Here is an 11,938-nt window from a genome sequence, read left to right as displayed (position 1 = left end):
AAGGAAGGGTCGCTATGAGTCGGGTCGGACTCGACAGCACCTAACAACAACAAATATATATATGTATATATGTGTGTGTGTGTGTGTATATATATATATATATATATATATATATATCAGTGTTTGATACATAATTAAAAAACAAACCAAACCCACTGCCACCGAGTAGATTCTGACTCATAGAGACCCCCACTGGGTTTCCAAGATTCTAAATCTTCACAGAAGCAGACTGCCTCATTTTCCTTCTATGCAGCAGTTGGTGAGTTCCATCCACCAACCTTTATGGTTAATAGCCAAATGCCTATATAAACCACTATACCATCAAAGCTCCTTTGGCACATCAAGTCGCCATCAAGTCGGCCCGACTCATAGCGACTTGGGTTTCCGAGGCAGTATCACTACGGAAGTAGATTGCCCATAATAGAGGTTCAATAAACCCCAGGCTTATTAAATAGCCCATTAGTGCGCTAGGCAACAATCCTGTCTTTGGAATCAGTCACATTTGGAGTATGATCTTAAGCAAATCCTTTATCTATGCCGGTTTCCTCACCTGTAAAGGTTATCTCACAACGTACCGAAAGTGCGTTGGTAGTAACTGTTCTTAACACTTCTTGAACAGACCTACACCTTAAGTTCTTCGGAGAGGCGGCAGCCTGGTTCTCTGAGGTGGGCGTGTGTGATTGCTGTTTAATGTGATGATGGAAGTCCTCCACCTCTCTCTGCCCACTGCTCTTCTTACGGTGCCACCTGAGGTCCCCCACTCCAAAGCGCACTCCTTCACTCCCAAACACACCCCCTCGTGTCACGTGACGTGGGGCTCGCCCTCCTCCCCCCCCCCTTCTTTCCCTGTCCCACGGACACCTGCTCTGCAGTGCCTCCGTCACGAAGTCCTTCCCGGATTTCCTCTTTCCACTGAACAGAAGGACTAGCCGCGGGGAGCAGGTCTGCGGGGCCATGGGGCCGCCACGCTTTGAGATCGCTAAAGCAACACTTCTCCCCACCCATCCTTCTAGCCTCCGAGTGAGAAATAGACGCGACCACTAGGAGGAGGAACAACAAGGAGGCATTCTGCCCCTTCTTCTCCATAGTCGTAGAGAGGACTGAAAACTAGTATACATGTTTCTGCACATTTTATTTAATGTTTGAACAAATTAAATATGAAGTGAAAAAAGTTTCTTCCCAATGCAATCTTCTGTCCTAAATGAGCTCCCCTATGAGAACTCGTTTAGAACAGTCCAACCCGGCCCAGAACCTTACGTCACAGCCCCGCCTACTTACTCACACCAGATTGGGGGCGGGAGGGTTGGCGAGTTGGACGCGACTACTTTCCTCCAAAGGGGATGGTATCTTAAAATTTCCTGAGGTGAGTCTCTAGTTCCCTTCCACAGAAACCAACAAATATTACTTAAGACTATAAGTGTTATTATATTGAATAAGTTTTCAAAACTGCGTTTTTATTTGTGTATTATAGTGCATGTACTAAAGCAAATATGTATTTCCCCCACAGCTGAAAATGAGTCTTTCTAGAGATGAAGCTAGTCATTGACTCGAGAGGATTGAGTACGGTGACGTCATATTTGGGAAGGCTCTTAGTCGAACCTACGCTGTTTTATTGTTAAAAGGTTTTTTTAGCTGAAGAAGCCGAGGAGGTTCTACCCTTAAGCCCCACAGGAAAGCTAACTCCCTGCCATTCCTCATCTGGCCACAGGCCCCTCTCCAATGGTTTTCGAAAGCGAGAGAGTTTGGAATGACGAGCGTGAGGTGACTCAAAAAAAACCAAAGTCACTGCCCTCCAGTCAGATCCGACTCATAGCTTTCCTTGCTTTCCTCCTTGGCTTTCCGAGGCCAAGGTATCACTACCGCCCAGTCTTCCTTTGGAGAAGTGGATGGTGGGTTTGAAACACCAGCGTTCTGATTAAAGTCAAATGCCTTAGGCACTATGCTACCAGAGCTAGAGACTTCGGAGTCGTGCCTGGAAGAAGTTTCCTAGTTTGATCCGGAGTCCAGCTCCCAGGCAGGAGTTCGGGAACCAGAATTAAAGTGTAGTAATCTGTTCTCTCCAGGAGCTCTGGTAGCATAGTGGCTAAAGCACTTGACTGCTAACCAGAAGGCTGGCGATTCAAACCCACCAGCCACTCCTCGGAAGGAAGGTTGGGCAATCCTACTTCCGTAGTGATACTGCCTCGGAAACCCAAGGAGGGGTCGCTATGAGTCGGGGCCGACTCGACGGCACATAACAACAACAACAACAATCTGTTCTCTCCAGAATTCCCAGTTCTCTATTTGCCCACAACAGCTGACACCCAGTTAAGTAAACAGAGCTTCTTTAGCTGTAAGACTGGTGCATTTTTCTGAGCCTGTCAACCCATAACTTCCTTCATTTCACAAGCTATAAAGTAACGTAAGAAAAGGCAAAGTGTGGAGACCTCCTTTGGGACAAACGATTAGTTTCCTCAGTATTAAAAACATGGCCCAGAAGATGCTAAGAACAGTAGAGTGGTCAGGTGCAATTAGAACAGACTTGGGGGGGAATCTTTAAAAAAAAGTTAATCAGATAGAATTGTCCTAGTCAATGAATAGGTTACTTGCAAAGTTCTGAGTCCCTTGCCCAGAGTGAGTTAAGCCAATAAAGACACACCAGGGTGAAGAGTAAGAAGCACAGTTTTTATAAAGTTTGTGCAAAAGCTGAGACAAAGAGAAGGTCCCTCAGACTATGCCTGCTTTTAAACACTCTCTAAACTTCTTTTATAGAATGGTGATTACAACATAATCATACATACAATTCCAAATGATTACAGGTTAAGCATGTGCAGGCAAACCTTAGCATGTCTCACTATAATATTAAATCCCCACTCAGAAGCATGTGATTTACTATGTTAATATCCCCTTTCACCTAGATTTAGGCTGTTGCTGGGTCAGTATTTGGTAATCAATAGTGATGACTTTCCTCTAGTGTTTGCAAACTGCCTGGCCATCTGGTTGATCTAAAAGTTATATTTCTACTCCCTTTAACTCATTGGGAAGAACCTTGCCAAACTGCAAAGAACTCTGTGCATTCCTTTAATGAAGGTCTATACATCTCCCAAAGAATACTGTGCATCCTTTTAAGGAAACATGGTGCATCAAATGTATTTAAGAGGCAGCATAGAGTGGAAAGCGTTTTAATCCCAGTTTTGACACTTGAATGAATATGACTTTCAACAAGTCACTCTGAGTTCACCATTGCTAATGCCCACCTCACAGGGTTGCAATAGGAAGAAAATGAGGAAAGTATACAGTAATGCACTCTGTAAATTCTAATGTATAATCCAAACGTAAAACCTTTTTTATTCTCCACACTTTGTGATTTCAGAGTGAGTGAATGTAGAGTTCCTAGGTGGTGCAAATCAGAGTCCCTCGGGCTGGAGCTTCAGGTCCATCCAGAGGCCCCTCAGAAGAAAGGCCTGGTGATCTGAAGAATCAGGCATCGAAAACCCTGTAAAGTATAGTTCTACTCTAACACACGCAGGGGCACCATGAATCAGAGTCAACTCCACTCCAACTGGTAATTCAACACAGGAGCAGATTTTCCAGCCAGCCTTCAGTGATCATTTATTTGAAACTCCACCACAAGCCCCAATCCCAACTCTGCCAGCAGAGACTAAAAGCATTAACACCAGTCTCATATTCCCACTTGCACCTGAGTCACCAGTTCAAACTTCCCAGGCCACTTGTTATCCCTCAGAGTCTCATCCTTCACCTGACCTCCACACCCACCATTTTCCTCCTTCCTACACCTTGGAATCAAGCTCCTTAGAGTTCCCAATCAGTAATCTGAAAACATCCCCCATATTCCTCCCCTGCCTCATCTGAACCTCCTTGTCCCTACTGCCCTCTCAGGTAGATGCTCTTTTTTCTTTCTCCCCCAGCCCTCACACTTCAGCATAGGCCTCCCTTCCTTCCCATTTCAACTTCTAGACCATGACATCCCCTGCCTCTTGCAAAACTCTGGCTCCTCTGAGGTTCATACCACCTGGCTGAGCACCCTTTCCACATTCTTGGTGCTGACTACCATCAATCCTAGTGGCATGCTCTCATTTATGGAAGACTTAGCCACTGGCTCCTAGTATTCTTTTCCATCCAGTTCTTGCCATCATTCTTAGTGGCATCACTATCAGTAGGACAAGCCTCAACTCCCTTCCTACTCAGTTCCTTGGCCTCAGATACTCAAAGGCTTTTTCCTTCTTACTTCTTCAGACACCTGCCTCCAAGAATGCACCCTGGGCTTTGTCTTCATCAGTAGCCATTCAACCTGCAAGTTCACATATTCATCCATCTTACCCTTTAAGGTCACTTGCTCAAATACTCCCCAGAGCCATGCTTCTACTCAGTGCAACCACTAGCCTATGAAACGATGTATATTATATAATACCAGCTCTGCCTTCCTTCCACAACTGAAGGGAGCATCAAACAAGTTATTATATGCTGAAAGCTCTTTGTAAACAATAAAAAACTCCAAAAAACCAAACTCACTGCCATCAAGTTGATTCCAACTCATAGTGACCCCCCACTGGGTTTCTAAAGCTATAGATCTTTACAGAAGTAGATTGCCTCATCTTCCTCCCATAGAGCACCTGGTGGGTTTGAACCACCAACCTTCTGGTTAGCAACCAAATGCTTTACCCATTATACCACCAGAGCTCGTTTTATTTTGGGTTTATTTTTTTTTAAATAAACAATGTAGGGTTACACAAATGGGAGTCACTATTTTTTTTATATATTTTTATTGTGATTTGGGTGAAAATTTACAGAGCAAATTCATTTTCCATACACATTTTGTCTCATGACATTGACTGCACTTTCCCAAATATAACAGCTCCCCTCCCACTTCCTCCCCATTGTACCTCTTCCCTATGTCCTTGCCTCCCATACACTCCTGCCCCCTGAGCTGTCTCCCTGTGCATACACTGCCCTATTCTCCCATGATTAATCTTTCCAAGGAGTGTATCTACCTACGCTAATGGTACCTAATGTACCTACATTACCTAATGTAAATGTTTGCCTGATATGTCTGTCTTTTGTTTGGATAGAAGCCACAGGGGTAGGTTCAATTCCAGACCTGAAGGACAGCTAGGGGCCATAGTGTCAGGGATTTTGCCAGGCTCTATCAGACCAGCAAACCTGGTTCTTTTTTTTTTTTTTTTTTATGATTTTGAGTTTTATTCCACTTGTAGGATCTCCTACATAGGTCCCCCTTCGAGTGGTTGACAGTGGTAGCCAGGCACCATCTAGTTCTTCTGGTCTCATAGTCATATAGGCTGAGGATTGCATGGTGGACCAGTCCCTTAGACTGTTTCCATAAGTCTTTGGTTTTTCTTCATTCTTCTTTGCTCTGGATGAGAAGAGACCCATCATTGCATCTAGATGGGTGCTTGCAAGCTTTTAAGACCCCAGTCGCTACTCACCAAAGTTGGGTGTAGAAAAATGTTTTTGTGTAGTATATTATGCCAATTGAGCCTGATGTCCCCTGCAACCATGGTCTCGAGCCCACAGGTCCAACTCCTTGCTCCCTCCAGGTAGCTGGCTGTGGCCAAGAAGTGACTACAACTTTTTCCCTTGTCAGCTCTACCATATACCTGGACATTCTTACAGAACACACAAATACACTTGTAGATACTTCGTCTACCAACCCTATACATGATCATGGACACAATCCCCCCTGTCTAGACATACCTGATCGTTCAGCCTGTCCACCCATCTACCCACCCCATAGATCAATGTTTGCCATCACTGACAATACAATATTGTATGTGCAAAAGGGTTCATCTTTGTTGTCTGTATCTCTCATGTACCTCTTCTCTTCCTCAGTGCCACTGTGTTGATCATTCACATTTGGTACATTGCCCTGCCATCACCCAAATCAATACTTGTCTCTCCCTATCTAGCAGTGTTCCCTCTCCTCCCCTCCTACCCGTGGTAACCAACAAAAAAGTTTTGTTTCATATATAAACCTTTCCTTGACTTTTCACAATAGCAGACTGATACGATATTTATCCTTCTGTGATTGACTTATTTCATTCAGCATCATGTCCTCCATGTTTATCCATGTTATGCAGTGTTTTCCAGATTCTACCTTATTCTTTAGGGTTGCGTAGTATTACATTATGTGTATGTACCATAGTTTGGTTATTCATTCTTCTGTTGATGGACACCTAGGTTGTTGCCATCTGTTTGCTATTGTAAATAGTCCTATGATAAACATGGGTGTGCATATATCTGTCCTTATCCTGGCTTTCACTTCTGTAGGATATATAGCTAGTAAAGGAATTGCTGGGTCAAACAGTATTTCTAATTCCAACTTTTTAAGGAATTGCCATACTGCTTTCCACAGTGGTTTTATCATTTTACAGTCCCACCAGCAGTGCATGAGAGTCCCAATCTCTGGGAGGCACTATTTTTAAGGCAGAATGGCCAATCTGAAAGCTGTGATATTAATGAGGATAAGGTAGGAAAGGAGGAGGAACGGAATTGTCTGACAGGAACACAGACAACCAGGGAACCCAAGGGATGGACAGAGTCCTTGGGGACTCAGATTGAGGCCAAAGCCATCTGGCATCACTGCACCATGGAGTGCTTGTTATGATCATACTAGAGGAAACCAGTGCTGGCCTTGGACAACAGAGAAGTGTCCCCAGAACTCAGGAACATAATACCCCCTGAAAGTCACCCCTCACAGAAGGGAAGACCATTTCTCACTGGCTGAGAAAACAAGCTGGACTTAGACATCAAATCTAGTTGAAGGAAGCCTACTCAATCTATCAAACATCCAGAGACAGTTTGTGTTTGCAGGAGACCAGCTCACCCTGCTTTGTGGAGCCTAGAATAGGGGGGAGCTGGGCTTTGTCAGTGCCTCTCCATCCAGGTGGAGGGAGCCCTGAGCAGGGGTACCAAGATCCTGCCCCCACCATCATCCCCAAACAAGCCTATTCCATGGTGTAGCCACATGCCAGCTCAGCTCAGTGACAACACCAATTGCCCTTTGCTTAAAGTCCATGCTTCTGATTCTAGTTTCTTTTCCCATGGTCGTTGATTGACCAGCTGACCCACACATTCCCCTGTACCAGTGTGAACTGTAGATGAATTTTGTGTGTGTTTGGTGACAACTGCTTCAGGGACAATAGAGCCTAGCATATGAGGGATGGAATGGGGTGGGAGTTGTAAGGAAGTAGTGTGGCAGGGAAAGAAGGGGAGTCTGAATCCTTGGGGAGCTGATGGGAGAGAAGTCCATTTATTCATTTGGTCATTCATTCAACATATATTTAAATGTCTAAAATGTGCCAGTTACCACTAGAGACACAATAATGAACAAAACACAGCCAGTTCTCAAAGAGCTTTCATTCCTTTGAGGAGACAAGCAGTGACAAAACAGCTTAAAAGTGGGGTATGAGAGGTTTTGTCCCAAACATCGCAGAGAGTTGAGATAATATTAATATTTGCAAGATGTTATACACTATAAATGGGCTTTAACTAACTGTGCATCCTCAAGTTCTTTTTGCCCAAAACGTCCTTCCCACTTTTTTGTGTAACTAAGTCCTACTTGTACTTCAACACTTAATTGTGTTACCTCCTCCAGGGAGCCTTCCCTGACCTCCCTGTCTGATTTGTTGTATTTGCCATTGAATCAGTTCCAACTCATGGCAACTTCACATGTGCAGAACAGAACTGTGTTCCACAGGGATTTCAATGGTTGTGACCTTTCAGAAGCAGAACACCAGGCATGTCTTCTGATGCACCTCTGGGTAGGTTCAAACCATCAACCTTTTGGCTAGTAGTTTAGCACTTAACCATGTGAATCACCCGGGACTCCCCATAGTCTGACTTGTTAGGTACCAACAAGTCAATCTTTGACTCATAGAGGCCCCATGTAACAAAGTACAGTGCCCCCAAGGGTTTTTAAGGTTGTAATCTATAGGAGCAGATCACCAGGTCTTTCTCCCATGGACCCATTGGGTAGGTCTGAATCTCCAGTATTTGCTTAGCAGCCAAGCACTTAACCATTGCACCACCAGGGCTCCCCAGTCTGACTTACATACCTCTTCTCTATGGTCCTGATACACCCATATCACAATATCCTATGCTGTACTATCATTATCAATTTACCTATCTGCCTCTTCCCCTAGATAAATAGTAATATGTATTGAATACTTTCTGTGTGCCAAGCCCAATGATGAGACTTTTCTCATTTAATCTATGATATAGGCACTATTTTCCCTACTTTATAGTAGGATAGTAGTGTAAAGATAATAATGGAGAGAAAACTGAGGCTAATTATAGTTAAGCTTATCTAGGAATTTATCAAATGAATACATAGGCCTCCACCCTGGGCTGCTACTCCAGAGAGAGGGGGCAAAAAACTTTCAACAAACCTGTGGGCTCAGAACCATGGTAATGGGAGACATCAAGCTTAATTGGCCTAACATACTACACCAAAACATTGTTCTACTTCCTACTTTGGTGAATAACGACTAGGGTCTTAAAAGCTTGCAAGTGGCCATCTAGATGCAATAATGGATCTCTCCTTGTCCAGAGCAAAGAATGAAGAAAACCAAAGATGTATGGAAACAAGTAGTCCAAGGGACTAGTGGACCATGCATATATGACCTCAGCATATATGACCATGAGACAAGAAGAACTAGATGGTACCCAGCTATCACTGTCAACTACTTGGAAAGGGATCAGTGCAGGAAATCCTGGATAGAGTAGGAGAACAATGTAGAACAAAACTCAAAATCATAAAAAAAAAAAAAAAGACCAGGTTTACTGGTCTAATAGAGCCTGGTAAGACCCCTGAGAGACTCTGGGCCCGCATTACCCTTCAGGCCAGGAATTGAACTCACTTCCAGCCAAACAATAGACAAGCATATAGGGTGAAAATTTATACCCAGTAAATACACTCCTTAGAATGATCAATCATGGGAGAACAGAAGGGCAGTATTTGAACAAGGAGATAGCTCAGGGGGCAGGAATGCATAGGAAAGAAGGACACAGGGAAGAGGTAACTACAGGGAGGAAGTAGGAAGAGAGCTGTTACATTGTGGGGATTGCAGTCAATGTCATGAAACAAAATGTGTATGAACTACTATATGGAAAACAAATATGCTCTGTAACCTTTCACCCAAATCACAATAAAAATTAAAAAAAAAAAAAAAATTCCAGTAAACAACTGAAGCTTCAGAGGCTTAGGATCCCACTCCTCCCATAAACTCCCTCCATAAAATTCTTCCAATACCAATGAGAGTGAAAACCAAACCCAACCCACTGCCATCTAGTCAATTCCAACTCATCGCAACCCTTTAGAGCAGAGTAGAACTGTCCCGTGAGGTTTACAGAAGCAGACTGCCTCATCTTTCTTTAGCGCAGAACAGCTCCTGGGTTCAAGGCACCAACATTTTGCTTAGCAGCTAAATGCTTTAACTGCTATACCATCAGAGCTCCTCCAGTGAAGGTGAAGCCAGAGAAAATATAAAGTGCCTCCCAGCCCTTACACTGTAGGATGCTCTAGTTTTAAGAAATTCTTCAGGCAGATCTTCCTAGAAGGGAGTGCCTGCTCCTTTGAGGTGGTTCCAGAAGGGCATCCAACAGCCACATCTTGACAGTGCCCCTCCCCACACACGGACCAGTTTGGAAACTTGGTCTCTTCCCAGTTAGTCCTTGGTTCACACATTATTTTCATCATTCTACTCTAGCTATAAAAAGCCCTGGTGGTGCAGTGGTTAAGTGTTTAGCTGGTAACTGAAACGTTGGTGGTTCAAACTGACCAGCCACTCTGAGGGAGAAAGATGAGGCAGTCTGCTTCCGTAAAGATTTACAGCCTTGGAAACCCTATGGTGCAGTTCTCCTCTGCCCTATGGGGTCACTCTGAGTCAGATTCGACAACAGTAGGTTGGGTTTGGTTTTTAGACTCTGAGTATAAGTTATCTAATCCTTACAGCTATGTCATGAAGTAAAGATATTACCTTCGTATTTATGCTTGAGAAAACTAAAACAGAATTTAACGAATGTTGTACAGCCAAGATAAAATTTGGATAATCATCTTGTAGTTAATATCAACTTATAGATACATGCCCCTAGCATTTAAAGAGCAGGCAGTGGTAGTTCAGTGATAGAATTCTCTGCCAATGGACTCGATTCCCAGCCTATGCATCTCACACACAGCCATCACCTGTCTGTCCCTGGAGGCTTGAATGTTGCTATAATGCTGAACAGTTTTCAGTGGCGCTTCCAGACAAGATTGACTGGGAAGAAAGGCCCAGTGTCTTGGTTCTTTATAGCTGCTATAACAGAAATACCACAAGTGGATGGCTTTAACAAATAGGAATTTATTCTCTTATAGTTTAAAAGGCCAAATTCAGAGTGCCAGCTCTAGGGGCTAGGTGAAGGGCCCTCAACCTTGGGCTTTCTCATTCCAGGCCCACTAGAGCTGGAGGCTTTTTCTGACTCACGCAGCTGCTGGCTGCTGAGGCTGATGAACCCAAAGTTGGCAAGTAGAATGGCACAGTCCCAAGATCAACAGGCACACAGCAGGCCACTGGTTCAAGTTCATAACAATCCCAAGATCAGCAGGCAACACCCCAGGCCACTGAGATGAAGACTTGGCCAAATGCAGGATCCAGATGTGCCAAAAAGCTAGAGACCTTTCTCAAAACTTCTCTGTATATACTGGAAGCAGGCCGCACCCCCAAAGGCTGTCACTTAGCTGCTCTCACTCTGGAGGTGATTACAATCTCATGGGGAACCCAGCTGCCCAGCCACTCAAAACTATGGCCCAGCCAAACTGACACACAACCTTAACTACCACACCTGGTAATCTACTTCTGAAAACCAGCCAATGAAAAGCCTATGATCATAATGGTCCGATACAATTGTGCATGGGGTTGCCATGAGGCAGGCCCAACTCTATGACAGCTAACAGCAACAGCATTTAAAGAGCATTTCCATGTGAAAGCTGGACAATGAATAAGGAAAACTACAGAACAACTGATGCATTTGAATTGTGCTGTTGGTGAAGAATATTGAATATACAACCCACTGCCAGAAAAACAAATCTGCCTTGGAAGAAGTGCGTACAGCCAGAATGCTCCTTAGAAGTCAAAACAGCCAGACTTCTGCTCTCGTACTGTGCTCATGTTATCAGAAGGGGCCGGTCCCTGGAGAAGGATATCATGTTTGGTAAAGAGGGTCTGTGACAAAGGGAAAGCCCTTAACCAGATGGATTGACACAGGGGCTACAACAATGGGCTCAAGCATGACAATGATTGTAACGACCAGGTAGTCTTTTCATTCTGTTGTACAAGTGTTGCTATGAGTCAGAACCAACTCAGGGGCAGTGGGTTTGGTTTTTTTTGGTGGGTCTTGATTTTACTTCACTGTTTCTTAATGATCTTACCGATAAAGGTTGATAATTGTTTCAAAAGGAGATTAAGAGGCTTACCTCAAAGTCAGCTTATAAATGGTGGAGCCAGGATTCAAACCTAGATCTGTTCAGCTCCAAAACCAGCTTTTTTCCAGGCCAAGAATAGCCTCCTGGCCATGCAGCCCCTGCCTCAACAGGAAGTGATATCTCCTTCCCTGTGTTCCTCCCCTCAATCCTGTACTCAGCACTTTACACTGCTGCTGAAAAGTGAATCAAGTCATACAAGCCCAGAGCCAGGCACAGGGTAAGTGATCCCTGAATGACTGATGAATGAATGGATGAGCAAATGAATGGAGAGATCTTTTGAGGGAGAGTTGGGAAGCCAGTAAGGTCCCTAAGTGGCACAAACAGCTTACACTCAACTACTGTCTTAAAGGTTGGCAGTTTAGACCCATCTAGTGACACCACAGAACAAAAAGCCTGACAGTCTGATTCCAATAAAGATTACAGCCAAGAAAGCCCTATGGAGAGGACTATCTCCAACCA

At 44.1% G+C, this 11,938-nt stretch overlaps 1 protein-coding gene across 1 annotated transcript in view; it reads right to left on the bottom strand.

The window, feature by feature from the left end:
* PMVK (phosphomevalonate kinase) overlaps positions 1 to 956 on the bottom strand; it is a 15,631-nt gene extending 14,675 nt beyond the window's left edge. The window contains exon 1 of the mRNA XM_007948526.2: positions 862 to 956. Coding sequence (XP_007946717.1) covers positions 862 to 956 — 95 coding nt within the window. The remainder of the gene's footprint in view (positions 1 to 861) is intronic.
* Positions 957 to 11,938: the final 10,982 nt, after the last annotated feature.

This window comes from Orycteropus afer, unplaced genomic scaffold (genome assembly GCF_000298275.1).
Source record: "Orycteropus afer afer isolate SDZICR_OR568_19922 unplaced genomic scaffold, OryAfe1.0 scaffold00217, whole genome shotgun sequence".
NCBI classification, from domain to species: Eukaryota; Metazoa; Chordata; class Mammalia; order Tubulidentata; family Orycteropodidae; genus Orycteropus; species Orycteropus afer.
Note: the sequence above shows the minus strand (reverse complement) of the source record. Positions and strands in the feature narration are given on the sequence as shown.